Here is a 20,615-nt window from a genome sequence, read left to right as displayed (position 1 = left end):
CCTTCGGCTCAGGTCATGATCCCAGGGTCCTGGGATCGAGCCCCGCATTGGGCTCCCTGCTCAGCAGGAAGCCTGCTTCTCCCTCTCCCTCTGCCTGCCACTCCCCCTGCTTGTGTTCCTCTCTCACTGTGTCTCTGTCAAATAAATAAATAAAATCTTTAAAAAAAAAATGTTCATTTGTTTTGTTTCTTAAATTTTTACATATGAGCGTAATCATATGGTATTTGTCTTTTTCTGATTGACTTATTTTGCTTAGCATAATGTAGTCTAGCTCCATCCACATCATTGAAATGGCAAGATTTCATTATTTTTGATGGCTGAGTAATATTCCTGACTATATTGTATATAGTCCTCATCTTCTTTATCCATTCAGCAGTCGATGGACATTAGGCCTCTTTCTGTAATTTGGCTATTGTTGATAATGCTGCTATAGACATTAAATTCTGATTGCTGAGACGAGGACTTAACGGTACAATTTTAAATAACAATGTGAGTGTTATTGTTAGGTAACAATGTGAGAGTGGACGAGTTGAGGGATTTCAAGTGCATTTTCTTTTATGCTACATAAACAATGAAGTAATAACTCATAAGAGATTGGGAAGGAAAGTTTCAGGTGTGAAGGGAGTATTAAAGTTATCGCATAGCAACAGTCTTCTGTGGGATATGGCCCTTATAACAAGGGCCACAATTGTGTCCCCATAAGAAAGTGACTTATTTTCCTTAAAAGAATGTGTTCTGGGTGAATGTGTATAGTTTCAATATTTCCTCAAACAAGAAGAGATAAATTCATTGGAAGACCTTCCCTCTTGAGGTGTGGCCAAACCTATTTATAAGTAGCATTATTAAAATCCTTAGTTATTGGCAAACCAAATGATTACCAGTGTGAAAATTATTATTCGTGTCCTAGACAGCTGCTCAGGAAGCAATCCTGCACGCGTCTGCAAGTGGCAAACCTCTACCATCTAAGGACTACTGTATGCTATATAACCCTCACTGGACAGCCCTTCCAAATACCCTAGAAAATGCAGTAAGTAAACCACAGTTACTATTTATTTATAAACATGAAATTATTGAAAGGTGAGAATGAGTGATTATTATGTTTTAGTGTGTGAACTAGTTGTAATATATAATGATCAATAAACAATAACTATTTTATTGTTTTGGCTTAAGTATTTTTCTCTCTGTGGGAAAAACAAGTTAGGGAATTTTAAAATACTTACCTGAAAGCCTGGTTGTCATAAACCATTTCTAATTTAAAAGAACCTGGTATTAAACCAATATTGATACTTTGTCACTGAGTGCATTTTTGTGAATTACGATGTTTATTATGTTAAAGACATATCTTCTTTCCAGACCTCCATCAGTTTGATGAATCTGACTACCACACCACTATGCAATCTTTCTGATATTCCACCTGATGGAATAAAGAGCAAAGCAGTTATAGTACAGTGGGGAACCTGCCATATTCTTGAAAAAGCCAGAATTGCACAAACAGGAGGTGCTGAAGCATTGTTGGTTGCCAATAACAGTGTCCTAGTAAGTTTTAAAACTTAGTAGTAACTTTTGAGCTCATGATATATATCACGTTTCACAAGTATTGAACTACCTTTTTGGTGTGTAGTTTAGGGGCTGAGCTTTGAATAATCTGATGGTAGGGTTCTTTCAAAATAAACATTCTGGGGGTGCCTGGGTGGCTCAGTCAGTTAAGCATCTGACTCTTGATCTCAGCTCAGGTCTTGATGTCAGCCTTGTGAATTCAAGCTGCATGTTGGGCTCCATGCTGGGCGTGGAGCCTACTTAAAAAAATAATAGTAATAAAAACTTAAAAATAAACATTCTTGCTGTGATAAGCATTTAATTGGAAAACTGTGTAATTTCTTTTCTGTTCCTAAAGTGAATAAGACTTTGTTAGGAACGTGTGTGTGTGTGTGTGTGTGTGTGTGTAAGTTTAATTAAACTTCAGTGTAATACGCATATACACACACACATATGTATACCTGTATATAAGTCAGTTTAAGTTTATGCTAAAAGGATTCCAGTTTGAGAACTCTTACTATAATATCAAGAAAGAACATAGGAAACTTTGTTTTATAATTTTTAAAAAAGTTATATTTAAAGGAATAATTTGTATTTTATTCTGTAAATATATTAGTAGCTCATAAGTTGTCATAATGTCTTTTTTTTCTTTTAGTTTCCTCCCTCAGGGAACAAATCTGAATTTCATGATGTGAAAATACTGATTGCATTTATAAGCCGCAAAGACTTTATAGATATGAAGCAGGTAAAATAGTAATTATATACTATACAAAGTTTATATGTAGTACAATTCTTTACTTTTAACCACTGATACTTAATTTAAATTATATATGCTCCATTTGCTATAAAGCTCTAAGAAGCTATAAAGTCCTATCAAGTCTTTGTTTGACAAGAGTTCACCTCTCAGTGGGCACAAGGTGTTTCCAAGCCCTGACTTTAGAAAGGATATTTATTTGGGGCACCTGGGTGGCTCAGTTGGTTAAGCGACTGCCTTCGGCTCAGGTCATGATCCTGGAGTCCCTGGATCTAGTCCTGCATCGGGCTCCCTGCTCGGCAGGGAGCCTGCTTCTGCCTCTGACCCTCCCCCCTCTCATGTGCTCTCTCTCTCATTCTCTCTGTCTCAAATAAATAAATAAAATCTTTAAAAAAAAAAGAGGATATTTATTTGTTTTGACTTCTTTAACAGTCTCTGTGTTATATCATTTATCTTACCCTTAAATCCCTGAACAGGTTGTGACTATGTGAAACACCGAACTTTCAAGATTTAATAAACCAAAGCATAGCCTCATAATTCTGACAAGAGAATATATCATGTTGCCAACAATGATTCTAGTGTTCTTGCCTCTATAGTATCCGTTTCAGAGTGAAATTGGAATATTGCTACAATCCACTGGAAGAGAAAGAAAACTAATTCTGGTTTTTGTTATTTTGTCTTTCAGACTCTTGGAGATAACATTACTGTGAAAATGTATTCTCCATCATGGCCTAACTTTGACTATACTATGGTGGTTATTTTTGTAATTGCTGTGTTCACTGTGGCATTAGGAGGATACTGGAGTGGACTAATTGAATTGTAAGCTTAATTAAACTTCAGTGTTTTTGTGATAAATGGCTAAAAATTATTGTTTGATATTCAGTTTAATCATGTAACAACATTTAAAATTTACCTGACCTCAGAATATAGTGCTATTAAGATCAGATTGCAGGTTTGTCCTCCTGTAGGTCATTTAACTTTTCACTGAGAAGGAAGTTACAGCTTCCTCTAACTCTCCTGCTGGTAGGCGAACATTGAAATTACATCAAAGACTTTTTAAATTGTTTAATTATCTCTCCCAGAAAAGATGAAGATACTTGGTGTCCTTGTGGGCCTATTTATTTGGATTGGAAGAAAATAAGCAAGAAAAGGTGGGGCAGGGGATTTCAGCTCCTCCTGAGAGCAGTCATTACAATGTGACCTCATCATTGTGTTTAATGCTTTAGGAATTCTGAGGCTATGAAGTATGTTCATATTTTAATTTAAATATAGGAATTCCAAATTACATAAAATTCAGATTTCCTGTTTAGTAACAACCTAAAGTGGGTCTTCTTACAGTTATGTACCTTTGGCTCTGGATGAAAGCAGGCAACATTGTTTGAAAGGATCAGTTCATATTTATAACTCTGAATTTAAAAATGTGCACAGAGCATATTTGATGCATAAAGGACAATATATTCATTTTATGAATCGATCTGTAGGTTTCATTAAAAAGGGCTAATTTACAACTAAATGAAGTTAAGCTAAATTGTAATTTCTTAAAATAAAATTTGATTGACTCATGTCAAGAGAAAAATCTTAGGATTTAACAAGTGTAGGCTTCTAGAGTATTGAGCTTTAAATATTTTCCATAAATGGAAAACATGTATCAACATATATATCCGTCACATATTTTCATGTAAGAATTGTTTTCATTATTAATCTTTATAAAGCATAGCATGTAAGATCTCCAAGGTCATTTTCTAATTATTTGGTGAAACTTTATAAATAATTTCCCCAGAGCTACTGATTCATTGAAAATGTTTTCCCATTTAATATAGATTCTCACTGTACTTCTGTATATATTATAAATTATTCGTGTAAATTGTTTCTTATCTAGAGTAGTTCTTTTCAAACTGTAATGTGCGTACAAAATGTCTTGAGATCTCATTAAAATAAAAATTTAGATTTAGGGGCGCCTGGGTGGCTCAGTTGGTTAAGCGACTGCCTTCGGCTCAGGTCATGATCCTGGAGTCCCGGGATCGAGTCCCGCATCGGGCTCCCTGCTCGGCAGGGAGTCTGCTTCTCCCTCTGACCCTCCTCCCTCTCATGCTCTCTGTCTCTCATTCTCTCTCTCTCAAATAAAAAAAAAAAAAAAAATTTAGATTTAGTAGGCTTGGGATGGGGCCAAGATTCCATGTTTTAAAGAAGCTCCCAAGTGCTTTTGCTGGCCCACAGACCACACTTTGAGTGAGCAAGGCAAGCTTTGTATACATGTCAGGGCAAGCTCCTCCTCAAGAAAATTGGAGATGAGAGAGGAGTACGTATAAACTTTCTTATTCATAAAACATGATGATGGACAAAAACAGAGATTTGTTACCTTCATAGCCAGGTTGGGAGAGAGGGAATGCTTTACCTGCAGGATTATGGCATTTAAAAAATTTTTATTTTAGGGGTGCCTGGGTGGCTCAGTTGGTTAAGCGGCTGCCTTCTGCTCAGGTCATGGTCCCAGGCGGTCCTGGGATCGAGCCCCGCATCGGGCTCCTTGCTCCACGGGAGGCCTGCTTCTCCCTCTCCCACTCCCCCTGTTTGTGTTCCTTCTCTCGCTGTGTCTCTCTCTGTCAAATAAATAAATAAAATCTTAAAAAAAAAAAAAAGTACTTTTATCTTGATGAGCACTAAGTAATGCATTGAATTATATTGTACACCTAAAACCAATATAACACTGTATGTTAACTATACGAGAATTAAAATAAAAAAATTTTTTTTAAGATTTTATTTATTTATTTGACAGAGAGAGACACAGCGAGAGAGGGAACACAAGCAGGGGGAGTGGGAGAGGGAGAAGCAGGCTTCCCGCTAAGCAGGGAGCCCAATGTGGGGCTCCATCCCAGGACCCTGGGACCATGACCTGAGCCGAAGGTAGACGCTTAACGACTGAGCCACCCAGGCACCCCAAGATAAATGTACTCTCAATCACCTTTATTTTGCCCATCCCTGCACCTTCCTCCCCTCTGGCAACCACCAATTTGCTCTCTGTATTTACAAGCCTATTCTTTTGTTTTTCTTTTTTTTTTTACTTTGTTCATTTGTTTCTTAAAATTTTATGTAGGTGTGAAATTATATGGTATCTGTCTTTCTCTGACTTATTTCATTTAACATTATACTCTCTAGGTCCATCCATATTGTTGCAAATGGCAATATGTCATTCATTTTTAGAGCTAAGTAATATCCTATCCTATTGTATATATATACACCATTTCTTTATCCATTCATCTATGGATGGAAACTGGGGTTGATTGCTTCCATATCTGGCTAGTGTGAATAATGCTGTAATAGACACTTTTTTTTTTTAAAGATTTTATTTATTTATTTGACAGAGACACAGTGAGAGAGGGAACACAAGCAGGGGGAGTGGGGGAGGGAGAAGCAGGCTACCCACTGAGCAGGGAGCCAGATGTGGGGCTCGATCCCAGGACCCTGAGATCATGACCTGAGCCGAAGGCAGACGCTTAATGACTGAACCACCCAGGCGCTCATGTAATAGACACTTTTAAAATAAGTGTTTTCATTTTCTTTGGGTAAATACCCAGTGGTGGAATTTCTGGATCATATGGTAATTCTATTTTTAATTTTCTTTAAAGATTTTATTTATTTATTTGAGAGCGAGCACAAGAGAGAGGGAGAGCGCGAGCATGAGCAGGGGTGGGGGGTGGGGTAGGTGCCCTGTGTCAATCCCAGGACACTGAGATCATGACTTGAGCCAAAGGCAGATGCTTAACTGACGGAGCCACCCAGGTGCCCCTCTATTTTTTAATTTTTTAAGGAACCTCCATATTATTTTCCTAGTGGTTGCAACAATTTGCATTTCCACCAACACTGCACAAGTGTTCCTTTTTCTCCACATCCTCTCCAAACTTGATATTTCTTGTCTTTTGATCTAATCCTTCTGATAGATGTCAGGTAACATTTTGAGTTTATTTTTGTGTATGGTGTGAGAAAATGGCCCAGTTTCATTCTTTTGCAAGGAGCTGTTCAGTTTTTCTAGAACCATTTGTTGAGGAGACTTTTTCTCATTGCATATTCTTGTCTCCTTTGTCGAAGATTAATTGACCATATAATTGTGGGTTTATTTCTGGGCTCTCTCTGTGTCCTCTTTTGTGCCAGTACCGTAATGTTTTGATTACTACAGTTTTACAGCATTTCTTCAAATCTATGATTATGATATCTTCGGTTTTGTTCTTCTTTTTCAAGATTGCTTTGTCTATTCAGGGTCTTTTGTGATTCCATACAAATTTTAGGATTGTTTATTCTAGTTCCGTGAAAAATGTTGGTGCTATTTTGATAGGAATTGCACTAAATCTGTAAATTGCTTTGGGTGGTATGGACATTTTAACAATATTTGTCCTTCCAATCCATGAGCATGGAATATCTTTCCATTTGTGTTGTCCTCAATTTCTTTTACCAGTGTTTTATAAAGTTTTCAGAGTACAGGTCTTTGACCTTTTCGATTAAGTGCATTCCCAGGTATTTTATTGTTTTTGGTATAATTGTAAGTAGAATTATTTTCTTAATTTCTCTTTCTGCTACTTCATTTTTTTTGAAGATTTAATTTATTGATTTGAGAGACAGAAGATTGCATGGGGAGAAACAGAGAGGGAGAGAGAGGGACAAGCAGACTCCACGCTGAGCATAAAGCCTGACGGGAGGCCCAGTCTCAGGACCCTGAGATCATGCCTGAGCCAAAACCAAGTGTTGGATGCCTTACTGACTGAGCCATCCAGGCACCCTTCCGCTACTTCATTATTAGTGTATAGAAATGCAACAGATTTCTGTAAATCGATTTTGTATCCTGCGACCTTACTGAATTCATTTATCAGTTCTAGTAGTTTTTTGGTCTTTAAGGTTTTTTATATATAGTATCATGTCTTCTGCAAACAGTGAAAGTTTTACTTCTTCCTTACCAATTTGGATACCTTTTACTACTTTTTCTTGTCTGATTGCTGTGGCTAGGACTTCCAGTACTATGTTGAATAAAAATAGTGAGAGTGGACATCCTTGTCTTGTTCCTGGCCTTAGGGGAAAAGCTCTCAGTTTTTCACCATCGAGTATGGTTATGGCCTTTATTATGTTGAGGTATGTTCCCTCTAAACTTACCTTGCTGAGAGTTTTTATCACGAATCGATGTTGTACTTTGTCAAATGCTTTTTCTGTGTCTATTGAAATGATCATATGGTTCTTATCCTTTCTCTTATTAATGTGATGTATCATGTTGATTGATTTGCAAATATTAAACCACCCTTGCGTCCTGGAAATAAATCCCACTTGATTGTGGTGAATGATTTTTTAAAATTTATTGTTGGATTTGGTTTGCTAATATTTTGTTGAGGATTCTTGCATCTATGTTCATCAGAGATACTGGCCTATAGTTCTCTTTTTATAGTGTCTTTATCTGGTTTTGGTATCAGGGTTATGTTGGCCTCATGGGGTGAATTTGGAAGCTTTCCTTCCTCTTATGTTTTTTGGAATAGTTTGAGAAGAATAGGTATTAACTCCCCTTTAAGTGTTTGGTAGAATTCGGGGTGCCTGGGTGGCTCAATCATTGGGTGTTTGCCTTCAGCTCAGGTCGTGATCCCAGGGTCCTGGGATCGAGCCCCGTGTTAGGCTCCCTGCTCAGCAGGAAGCCTGCTTCTCCCTTTCCTACTGCCCCTGCTTGTGTTCCCTCTCTCGCTGTCTCTCTCTCTCTGTCAAATAAATAAATAAAATCTTAAAAAAAAAAAAGGTAGAATTCACCTGTGAAGCCTTCTGGTCCTGGACTTTTGTTTGTTGAGAGTTTTTTGATTACTGATTCAATTTCATTGCTGGTAATCAGTCTGTTCAAATTTCCTATTCCTGATTCAGTTTTGGGAGGTTATATGTTTCTAGGAATTTATCCATTTCTTCTCAGTTGTCCAATTTGTTGCCATATAATTTTTTATAATATTCTCTTACAATCCTTTGTATTTCTGTGGTGTTGGTTGTTATTTCTACTCTTTCATTTGTGATTTTGTTTGAGTTCTCTCTCTCTTTTTTTTATGAGTCTGACTAAAGGTTTACCAATTTTGTTGGTCTTTCCAAAGAACCAGCCCCTGGTTTCTTTGATCTGTTCTATTGTTTTTTTAGTTTCTATTTCCTTTCTTTCTGTTCTCATCTTTATTATTTCCTTCCTTCTGCTGGTTTTTGGTTTGTTTCTTCTTTTCCTAGCTTCTTTAGGTGTAAGATTGTTTATTTGAGATCTTTCCTGCTTCTTGAGGTAGGCCTGTATTGCTATAAACTGCCCTCATAGAACAACTTTTGATGCATCCCTAAGATTTTGGACCGTTTTATTTTCATTTTCATTTGTTTCCATGTAATTTTTTATTTCTTCTTTGATTTCTTAAATGACCCACTCATTGTTTAGTAGCATGTTCTTTAATCTCTATGTTATTTGTGGTATTTCCAGATTTTTTCTTGTGGTTGATTTCCAGTTTCATAGCATTGTGTTCAGAAAAGATGCATGGTATGACTTTGATCTTTTTGAATTTATTGAGACTTGTGGCCTAATATGTGATCTGTTCTGGAGAATGTTCCATGTGCACTTGAAAAGAATGTGTATTCTGCTGTTTTAGGATGGAATGTTCAGAATATATCTGTTAAATCCATCTGGTTCAGTGCATCATTCAAAGCGACCGTTTCCTTGTTGATTTCCTGTTTGGATGATCTGTCCTATGATGTAAGTGGGGTGTTAAAGTCCCCTGCTCTTATTGTATTACTATCACTTATTTATGTTTGTTATTAACTATTTTATGTATTTGGGTGCTTCCATGTTGGGTGCATAAATATGTACAATTGTTACAGCTTATTGTTGGATTATCCCCTTTATTATTATATACTGTCCTTCTTTGTCTCTTGTTACAGTCTTTATTTTAAAGGCTAATTTGTCCAGTATAAGTATTGCTACCCTGGCTTTCTTTTCATACCCCTTTGCATGATAAATGCTTTTTCTTCCCTTCACTTTCAATTGTATGTGTCTTTAGGTCTGAGATGAGTCTCTTGTTAGGCAGCATATAGATGGATCTTGTTTTTTTTAATCCATTCTCTCACCCTATGTCTTTTGATTGGAGCATTTCATCCATTTACATTCAAAGTAATTATCAATGGATATGTACTTAATGTCATTTTGTTACTTGTTTTATTTTTGTTGTTTTTGTAGTTCTTCTATGTTTCTTCTCTTGCTCTCTTCCCTCACAATTAGTTGGATTTCTTTAGTGATATACTTGGATTCCTTTTTATATTTTTCATTTGTTTTACTGGTTTTTTTTTTTAAGATTTTATTTATTTATTTGAGAGAGAGAGAATGAGAGATAGAGAGCACGAGAGGGAAGAGGGTCAGAAGGAGAAGCAGACTCCCTGCTGAGCAGGGAGCCTGATGTGGGACTTGATTCCGGGACTCCAGGATCGTGACCTGAGCTGAAGGCAGTTGCTTAACCAACTGAGCCACCCAGGTGCCCTGTTTTACTGGTTTTTGACTTGTGGTTACCATTACGTTTGTATATAACATCTGCATATAGCAGTCTATATTGAGTTGATGGTTGCTTAAGTTTGAACTCATTCTTTACTCTCCCCACTTCCCATGTTTTAGGTATGTGGTGTCATACTTTACATCTTTTTATTTTGTGAGTCTCTTGACTGATATTTATATATATACTTATTTTTACTGCTTTTGTGCTTCCTACTTTTCTTACTCCTACTTATGGTCTTTCCTTTCCACTCAAAGAGTCCCCTTTAACATTTCTTGTAGAGCAGGTTTAGTGGTGATGAATTCCTTTAACTTTTTCTTGTCTGGGAACTTTTTTTTTTTTTTTTTTTTTTAGATTTTATTTATTCATTTGCTAGAGAGAGCATAGGCGAGAGAGAGTGAGCGAGAGTACAAGCAGGGGGAGCTGCAGGCAGAGGGAGAAGCAGGCTCCCTGCTGAGCAAGGAGCCTGATGCGGGACTCAATCCCAGGACCCTGGGATCATGACCTGAGCTGAAGGCAGCCGCCCAACCGACTGAGCCACCCAGGCGTCCCTGTCTGGGAACTTCTTTATCTCTCCTTCTATTCTGAATGATGGCCTTGCTGGACAGAATATTCTTGGCTGCAGAGTTTTTCCTCTCAGTACTCTGAATATATCATGCCACCCTTTCTGGCCTGCAAAGTTTCTGTTGAAAAATCAGCTGATAACCTTATGGGGTTTTCCTTGTATATAACTGTTTTCTTTTGCTGTTTTTAAAATTCTCTCTTTCAAGATTATGGATGTTGAAATTGCGGTGGCTGATTCTAAAAGTAGGATAAAGATAGAACGAAGTGTATGTGTGGGGATGGTTGGGGAGGAGTGTATATACAATACAAGAAAGAGAATATGAATCAGTGACAAAAAAGGAAAAAATTCTCTAAGAAGAAGAATGATTAAGAACATAAGTAGGATTTGCAACAAAATGAATGGACTTTGAAGGCACTGTGCTAAATAAAATAAGTCAGACAGAGAAAGACAAATACTGTATAATGTCACTGATATGTAGAAACAAACAAACAGAAAAGGAACTCAAAGATACAGAGAGTCAGATTGGTAGTTGCGAGAGGCAGGGATTAAGGGTGGGTGAAATGAGTGAAGATTGTCAAAAGGTACAAACTTCTGGTTATAAAACAAGTAACTCGGGGCACCTGGGTGGCTCAGTTTGCTAGGTGTCTGCCTTCGACTCAGGTCGTGGTCCCAGGGTCCTGGGATTGAGCCCCACATTGGGCTCCCTGCTCTGTGGGAAGCCTGCTTCTCCCTCTCCCACCCCCCCTGCTTGTGTTCTCTCTCTGGCTATCTCTCTCTGTCACATAAAATCTTAAAAAAAAAAAAAAAAAAGTAACTCCTGGGATATAATGTACAGCATGGTGACTATAGTTGATAAGACTGTGTTGTGTATTTGCAATTTGCTAAGAGAGTAGATCTTTACAGTTCTCATTACAAGAAAAAAAACGTTTAACTGTGGTGATGGATGTTAACTATACTGATTATGACCATTTCGTTATATATACAAATACTGAATCACTATGTTGTATACCTGAAACTAATGTTACATGTCAATTAGATCTTAATTTTAAAAAACAAACATAAGTATGATCATTTAGCAAGTAGAGAGAGTTAAAAGAACGGGGAAAGAGAGGAGAACCTGGGTAGTTCATTTGGTTGAGCATCCAACTCTTGGTTTTGGCTCAGGTCACGATCTCAGGATCCTGAGATCTCTCACTCTCTCTCTCTCTCTAATAAATAAAACCTTTAAGAAAGAGAAGGGGAAAGAGAATAAGGCTTAGGAAGGGAAAATTTGCCAGAACCAGAACTCATAACTTAGAATTACCCTGCCAAATGAAAGATGTACCTTATGCAAAAGGGAAAGATGCCTTGGTTCCATAGAAAACTTTTTAGTTGAGAGTTAAAGTCTTACTGTAATGAAATCATTGGCCCTCAAGCTTCATAAACTCAAGATAGCATGAAAGAAAGCTTAGCTTTCATTATATGTGGCTCTTGAGCTGATTAGGAGTACAGTGTTTTAAAAAGATGAATTGTAGTATTTTATGTGATACAAATCTAATATGTTTCCTTTCCAAAAATTGCCTGTGCTTTTCCCTTTGCCAGATTTATCTTTTCCTTTATTTATTTTTTTTTAAGATTTTATTTATTTATACGAGAGAGTGCAAGAGAGTACAAGCAGGGGGAGCAGCAGAGGGAGAGGGAGAAGCAGGCTCCCCACTGAGCAGGGAGCCCGATGCGGGGCTCGATCCCAGGACCAGCTGAGCCACCCCAGGCACCCTTATCTCTTCCTTTAAAACATTCTACCTGGAGAACTGGTATACTAAATAAGAATATATAAATCTTTCATTATGACATATGTGAATATATAAATTTTTCACTATAATAAAAATAGCTTTAAATGTATCTGTTTGCAATGACAGATACCAAAAGTTGGCATCTTTTCCCACTCAGATATTACTTTCATTGACACTTCTGTTTAATACTCTGTCATCCAGCTCTGCAGTTGCTGGAATGTGCTAGTGGACTGTCCCCAAACCCTTTCCGTGCTCTTTTCCCGGGCAGCCTCCCTGGAGTCACAGTTGCTTAATATAGTGACCATCCCAATTAACAATTTTCTAATAAGAAAGTGGTATGTTGAATAAGCAGTCTGGCAAATGTACAATTTGATAGAGATAAACTTTTTTTTAACCTAGAGTTTATATTAAGCCTAGACCTGATGAGAAAGGCGAGGATGTATGCCAAGGGAATGAGAGTTTAATAAGTCAGAGTTGAAGGGACTGAAGATGGAAGAGTATGTAGTAGGTTCCATATAGCTGGGAAGAGACAATAAGATGACAGAACAGAGACTGCTCAACAAAGGACACGACTGACTCTTTCCTCCTCAACTTTTATCCCTGCCTTTTATTAGCTGTGTGACTTAGCAAGGTTGTTGAGAGAATTAAAAACAATATTTTGTTATCTTAACTCAAGGTAGGACAAAGCTATGTCTTGAACTTCTTTTGAATCCTTCATAATATACTGATGAGCACAGAACAGGCATCCAGTAAGTACTGAGTTGATTAAAAGAAGAATTTTGTGTTTACATTTAAGAGAAGCTAATTTTAGAAGTACTTTGCTATCTGTAAGTTGGTAATAAGGGTGAAAAGAACCTGATTATCATCTGAAATTTGTTACATCAATGTAGTTTTATAATTAGATAATATAAACATCCCCAGACATTAATTTATTTATATGATAAAATACCATCTGCTTCAACAGTTTCGCTTCCAGAAGAATTGCTGTTTCAAAAGTTAGTGGTTAATAACAGATCATCTCTGGAGGGTAGAATTATAGGGAACTTTTACTTTCTAGATTCAGTTATTTTCTGTTTGGTGTGCTGTTTTTTTAAAGTATATTACTTTGTAATCAGAAACAAATTTAAGTTGGTATTGGACATAGATTTTAAAAATAACTGTACTTGGCAGAGATTTGCTGAAGTTCCTGTGTATGTTTATACAGGGAGAGCATGAAGGCAGTGACAAACACTGAAGACAGAGAAATGAGGAGAAAGAAGGAAGAATATTTAACTTTTAGTCCTCTAACAGTTGTAATATTTGTGGTCGTGTGCTGTGTTATGATGGTCTTACTTTATTTCTTCTACAAATGGTTGGGTAAGAAGTCATATTTTATATTTGCTTCTTTCAGCCTACAAGTTTTTTATTTACTTCACTAGATTTAGGTATTATGCCCAGAAAACTTAAGCAAATAATTAAAAAGTGATAACTTTTTAAACTGTCAGGAGTGTTGGATCCCCATCACTCTGGGATAAAAAATACTCAGATTAAAAGTATCCTGTGTCTTTGAGATAAGAACAGTTCTTCATGGATGACTTGAAAGAACTGCTGTGGCCCCTAAGTTTCCATCTCTGCAGATAAAGCTGGAGAGCCCAGTATCTAAGCAGCAGACTAAGGACTTCTTGGTGACTATATTTAGTTACACGAAATAGAAGATTATTCACATTACTAATTTATCGCCTCTGCTTACTCCCAAAGTATGCTTTATTGCTCAGATTTTGTTGGACTTGTGTAAACAGTCAAGATCATACTACATCTAAAGACACACAAGTACTTGCCTGTGGTCTAAATAATAACGGGTACTTTTCCTTTAAGGAGGTAGGGGTAGGAACTGTAAGGGCTTGCCCATCCCCTGGGTGTTAGTGGTCTGAAAGAATGGAAATTTGCTATCTCTGGCCAATGCACAGCACAAAGAGGAGGGAAAAGGGAAGTGTGCCTGGTAGGGAACTAGCAAAAACCCTTTGTAAAAACCACCACAGGCTACAGTGCTTCTTTGGAGAACATTAGCATGATTTTCTGGACTAGAAAACTGAGGCACTCGGGTTAGTTTCAGCTTATTGTCCCAATTTCTCTTGTCCTGTGGCAGCATTAAAAACTAGACCTATAACCTGTATTTCCAATTAGAAAAAAGAATTATTTGAATGCCGCTCATTTCAATCTGTTGCTGGGAGAGTAGATACTAGGATAGTTATTTGTATTACATTGTCATTGTGCAGATAATTTTTCTAATTTAATACTTAGCCTTCAGTTGTTCGTGTCTGACCCTCCGTCAATTAATTAGTGATCTTTGATAGAAAAAAGAGATTCCTTTACCTTACCCTAAAGCATATTTTTATTTTTGGTGAGAAATTTTCTTAAACTTACCGGTATTTGAAAAGTTGACCTTGCTTATAAATGTAATTTTTTGTGTAGAAAGAAATCATTAAACCTCACGGTTATCCTGGGACATGGGAGTTAGTTATGACTCTTACAAAATCTATGTGATATTGCAAGATTTAATGTACCTCAAATGGTTCCTAATGGCTAAAGTTGCTGCCATTTTTATGAAATGTATGAAATATATGAAATATATCAAATTGCTAAGGTTCCCCCTACCATTTTATGTTAAGTCATGCTCAAGAAAGTAACTAAAGATGGTTATATTAACCAGACGCTTTCTCATGCCTAATTATTTTCCTAGTTTACTATGACATTGAATGAAATACCTAAAACTCTGTTAGGGTCTCAAGAACATGCTTTCTACCTAACTTTTAAAACCGGGTTGGTGACCTTTGGTGGATGACTTACCAAACATAACTTGGCAGTCTTTATCTTTCTTTTACTGCTCACATTACCATATATAACTAGTAATAACAAATAACAAATAATAACAAGGGACTAAAAAAGTAATTTGTCCAAGTTCACCAGTTAGAAAGCGGCCAACAGTTAAAAACAAGGATATCAGAAAATTTTGGGATGGTATCTGTGTTTCTGAAAAAGGAACAGTTCTGCAGACTCATGAATAAAATCTAAGTTGTCCAGCTGCGGAAATAACAAGATGCCGGATGATTTTTCAGACTTTTCTGTGACATTTTAAAGGTGCAATAAAAGCTGTATTGATTTAAAAAAGAAGAAGAAAGAAAATGGCTATCCCTGATTTACTATATCTAGAGTACTCTCTCTCACCTACAGAACAGTTACAATTTTCTGAAATTTAGTAGAATTTGAAGAAGTCAGGTAAAATTTGTATTTCCATTGGGAAATTTTGAGAAAGTTAAAATGAATATTTTATTTTAGAGTACAATAATTTCTCCCCCTTTTTAAGAATAAGGAGATCAGATGTAATTTTAAATAATTTTCAAAATATAGCTAATATAGACAAATATTTGTGAATTTAACTACCTTAGTTTCATATCATAACAGTGGTTTGTTTAAATGGATTTGGTTTTACTACAGGTCAAATAATTAGAGATAAATTCCACCAGAGGAAAATATAGATAGCATAGTTAATGTCTAAGGTAGATGTCAGTTCTCATCCCTAAGCTGCATTTTTAAAAGCGTTTCTACTCCTTCCTTAATTTGCCTGTTCCTTACATTTAAGTACTTATAAGTGCCTACAACTCACTTCATAGACATCTCTAACAGACATGTTAGTTTGAATCATTAAATGATAGAAAATGTAGAGCCAGCTTCAGCCCTTGAGCAATCCTACCAATGTGTAATAGAACTAAAACAACACATAAAATACCCAGTTTTCAATAAAACTCAAGATCTAAATATTTTCAGCTTAGTACAATTCAGATCATTATACGGTCACTGCATTTAAAGTATCACGATGCAGTAAGAAAGCTAGATTAATGTTGCTTGTATAAATATTTTCTGATCACATTTCCTGCTGTTCTCATATAATTTAGTGTCTTGTTTTTTTTCTAGTTTATGTTATGATAGCAATTTTCTGCATAGCATCAGCAATGAGTCTGTACAACTGTCTTGCTGCACTCATTCATAAGATACCATGTGGACGATGCACGTATGTATCTCTTACAAGTAATCTTATAACATTGGTATTTGTAATTTAAAACAATACAGGGAAAAGTAGAAGTGGTATTTTAAACCTGTGTAAGCCAGTATACATGTGGCTATTAAAATTTAAATTAATTAAAATTAAATTAATTTAAAAATTCAGTTCCTCAGTCTCATTAGCTGCATTTCAAATGCTAAATAACCACATGTAGCTAGTGGCTACTGTACTGGGCAGCACAGATACAGAATATTTTCATCATAGACAGTTCTATTGAACTGATAAATATTTCTTGATGTATTATTTGTTTTACTTAAATTAGGACTTTTAAGTTGATATTTTAGTAGCCTTCTTGTGACTGTGGTTAACATTTGTCATGTCCCATGTTTAAGTGAACATTATATTTCACCTACAGAGTAAACTGACCTATTTCAATCTATTTTTTAGGATTATGTTTCGTGGCAAAAGCATTGAAGTGAGGCTTATTTTTCTCTCTGGACTATGCATAGCAGTAGCTGTTGTTTGGGCCGTATTTAGAAATGAAGATAGGTATGAGTACTCAGTGTATTTGCTTTTAGATTAAGAATGCATGGTTTTATGTCTTACTTGGTAATTACGCATTATGATTATTATGGATTTCTTTTTGCTTTTATTCCAGAACACCATAGTCTTGAAATAAGCTAAATAAGTACTTAAATAAACAGATCTTGTGCTAATGGATTTAAGGGCATATAGACAAGAAAATATGTATTATGATTTAAACATCTAAGCTGAAATAGGCTTCAAAAATATACTTAATTACATCCACACGATGAAGTACAATGTGGCTATAAAGGGTGAAGAAGATCTCTGTGAATTGATATGCAGTGATTTCTAGGATGTATTTTTAAGTGAAAAAAGATTATATAGAGTATGCTACCTTTTACATAAGAAAGGAAATATAAGGAAATATACAGGTATCTGTCCATTTGCAGGAAGGATAACCAGAAAAAAATGTTTAACTTCTTAATGGTTTATTAATAGAATTATTAAAGGCCAAAACCACTTGTAGCCTAAAATTTGGAAGCAAAGTTTAATACAATTTTAGGCAGCTTCAGTTGATAATTATGCATATCAGTTCCTGGTAGATTATGTTACATAGCTCTCATTTCCTTTAGATTCCAACTATCTGGACATATGTTAACACCAATATCCTTTGTTATGAGCTACCTTTCCAAAAGAAACATGTATAAGTTCAAAGATTAAAGATAAGTATGTACTATATTCGATGTATGTTCTGAGGTAGCCTTTCAACTTTTCCTTAGTATAGTAGTGTTCATTATTCTACTAGAACAGCAAATTAATAAATATGGAGTATATGAGAGGTTTTTTGTCATTATACTTGCTGCTTAATAATCAAATAGTCAAATCATAACAATTGAAGATACTACGTTAGTGATCAGTTTCTTTTGAGAAGTCCCATCTAAGAATAACTACATAAACCAATAGAGTAACTTCTTTTGATTTTAGGTGGGCTTGGATTTTACAGGATATCTTGGGGATTGCTTTCTGTCTGAATTTAATTAAAACACTGAAGTTACCCAACTTTAAGGTAAAGTATACTGCTTTGCTAGCTAAAATAATTTTTTCTTTTTAAAACAACTTTGAGTATAATTTACATGTAGCAAAATGCACCCATCTTAAGTTTACGGTTTATGAAGTTTTACAAATGAATAACTTTGTAGCCACCATCCCAATCAATTATAGATTTCTCATCTCTTCAAAAGCTCTGTCCTGCCCTTTAGCAGTCAGTTCTAATCACCAGCTGTAGCCAACCACTGATTTGCTAGCTAAAATATTTTTAATCATTTATATAATATGCCAAATTCATAAAATCCTTACAGACAAAATATCAACGAAGAACATTTCTTTGAGTTAGTGATTCCTTTTTTTTTTAAAGAATGGGATAAACAAGATAAAATTTCTAATGTGATTTGTAGAATAAAACTACAAATAGTGATAACTGTTAAATGCCTTTGAAAAAATCGTGTTCAAATGTAATTTAGCATATTTATTTGTACTTGCAAAACAGTATAATCTCTTAATTTACATGGAAGTTTGACCTTTAAATTTTTTCTTTTTTCAACAGTCATGTGTGATACTTCTAGGCCTTCTCCTCCTCTATGATGTGTTTTTTGTTTTCATAACACCATTCATCACAAAGGTATGATATTTTTGAAATCTGTGAGAAACATGCTAAAAGAAGAGAATCTTAAGCCTGCTCTTAGATAACTGATTTTGCAGATGTTTACCATTAAGTGGGTACTAATTCTCTTTTGAAAATTGTCATTGAAGTTAGCCTTTTAACAGAGGATTTTTTAAGCCTTTAAGTCATTCTGCTAAATGAAAAATGTTTCCTGGCTGATCATGAGAATATCTATAAATGTTCTTCCTATCCATTTTAAAGTAACTTTTCTTTTTTTTTTTTAAGATTTTATTTATTTATTTGACAGAGAGAGAAAAAGCGAGAGAGAACACAAGCAGGGGGAGTGGGAAAGGGAGAAGCAGGCTCCTCACTGAGCAGGGAGCCCAATGTGGGGCTCGATCCCAGGACCCTGGGATCATGACCCGAGCAGAAGGCAGACACTTAACGACTGAGCCACCCAGGCACCCCAACTTTTCTTAAAAAACAACAAATTTTTGCTATAGACAATATAAACAGCAAAAAGAATGAAAATGCATCCTTGCTACTTTCATCCTGTACCCCTAGTTTAAGACTAAGAAAGAGCTCCACACTGAAAGTCTGAAGACCTGAAGTGTAGCCCTGTAACCTTTGTATCCTGGCAAGTCACTCAGCGCTTTGTGCTTCCGGTTCCTAATCCATTGTGTGAGGGAGTATTGCTAGCATTCCAGCCTCCCTCTTCCATCAGTAGATTTCTTCTGGTTGGAACTGACAGAATGCAGTCTAAACTTTCTATACCACAAAGGTCCCTTCTCTCCAGCCTGTGTATAGAGGCCAAGGTGGAGCTGGCCTCAGAAGAAACTAGACCCAGGGGCACATACTCTCCCTTTCCACTTCTTTCCATTGTATTCGTTGTCCCAGACTGGCTTTTTCTATGAGGTTAGAGTCATAGCAGCTGACAGCTCCTCATTCACCTATCCCCACCCCCACCACTAGCTCTTCCATAAAATGGCGATGCTATTCCCAGAATAAGGGAGAGGTGTTGGGTGAGTTTGGTAGTCCTTCATTATTTACCGTTTTTCTACTTGTCCCTATTTCTGTCTCACGAGTATTTTATTGCTCAGTTCTCCTGCATTCCCCATTTTATGTTGTCTTATTTTGATTCAGTATTTGATACTATAATTACTGCATTTTTTCCCCATTAGTTCTTTATCTCTTCTTCAGCCCCTACCATGTGTGAAATCACTGTAAAACTGCACTTTTAATATTTGCTGTAATGGCATAAACATGTGGCACAAAGATGTGCCCCATTGGGGAGCTAAAGTGCAGGTAGGTAGTTAATGTAGTTAACTGCCCCAAGTAACGAGTCCATTTTACTAGCATCTTTCTGTGCCTCAATGATGAGCCATTTGAGTCATTGACTTCATTGAGCAAAAGTAACCTTTTTAAAGCATAAAATTAGTATTATGGATTATAACCAAAAAAAGTCAGTTAATGAAAGCTTTCTATCTAAAGCCATCCCAGTTTGTGTCAATTTATTTGGTTCAAAAAAATATTTCCGTAAGTCCCTGCAAAGTGGTCTCATAGTGAAAGTAAAGCGTTCTCTGTACAAAACCATGCTCTTAAGTCAGCAGATGGTCGTAGCATATGGCCCATATATTACACAGGGCACACAGATACGAACTGTAACTAAACCCTTTAACTTTTTTTCCATTCAGTTTTGTTTGTTTGTTTGTTGTTTTTTAGAGGGAGAGAGGTCGGGAGAGGGATGGAGGGAGAGGGAGAGCAAGAATCTTTTTTTTTTTTTTTTAAGATTTCATTTATTTATTTGTCAGAAAGAGAGAGAGAGCACAAACAGGGGGGAGTGGCAGGCAGAGGGAGAGAGAGAAGCAGGCTTCCCGCTGAGCAAGGAGCACGATGCGGGACTCGGTCCCAGGACCCTGGGATCATGACCTGAGCCGAAGGCAAATGCCTAACCGACTGAGCCACCCAGGTGTCCCAGAGGGAGAGCAAGAATCTTAAGCAGGCTCCCTGCCCAGCGCAAGCTTGAGATCATGACCTGAGCCAAAATCGAGTTAGATGGTTAACAGACTGAGCTACCCAGGCGCCCCTCCATTCGGTTTTAACACTAGTATCACTTTATAAATGTTAACTGTGTCTGCCAGCAAACTATTTGCATTCCTTACACATAAAAAGTTTCAGAATTTTAAAGATACAGGATAATAATAAAGATGTCCTTGAGGCCTCTTTCTTTATTCTCTGCCTAGAGAA

At 36.4% G+C, this 20,615-nt stretch overlaps 1 protein-coding gene across 1 annotated transcript in view; it reads left to right on the top strand.

The window, feature by feature from the left end:
• Positions 1-20,615, top strand: part of SPPL2A (signal peptide peptidase like 2A) — a 51,847-nt gene that overhangs the window by 13,293 nt on the left and 17,939 nt on the right. Inside the window, exons 2-10 of the mRNA XM_021693926.1 lie at positions 908-1,027; positions 1,354-1,536; positions 2,192-2,281; positions 2,976-3,109; positions 13,349-13,500; positions 16,096-16,192; positions 16,631-16,732; positions 17,693-17,774; positions 18,312-18,386. Of these exons, the coding sequence (XP_021549601.1) occupies positions 908-1,027; positions 1,354-1,536; positions 2,192-2,281; positions 2,976-3,109; positions 13,349-13,500; positions 16,096-16,192; positions 16,631-16,732; positions 17,693-17,774; positions 18,312-18,386 (1,035 nt within the window). The remainder of the gene's footprint in view (positions 1-907; positions 1,028-1,353; positions 1,537-2,191; positions 2,282-2,975; positions 3,110-13,348; positions 13,501-16,095; positions 16,193-16,630; positions 16,733-17,692; positions 17,775-18,311; positions 18,387-20,615) is intronic.

The sequence above is a fragment of the Neomonachus schauinslandi genome, chromosome 9 (genome assembly GCF_002201575.2).
Source record: "Neomonachus schauinslandi chromosome 9, ASM220157v2, whole genome shotgun sequence".
NCBI classification, from domain to species: Eukaryota; Metazoa; Chordata; class Mammalia; order Carnivora; family Phocidae; genus Neomonachus; species Neomonachus schauinslandi.
This window is presented reverse-complemented; position numbering and strand designations above follow the sequence as displayed.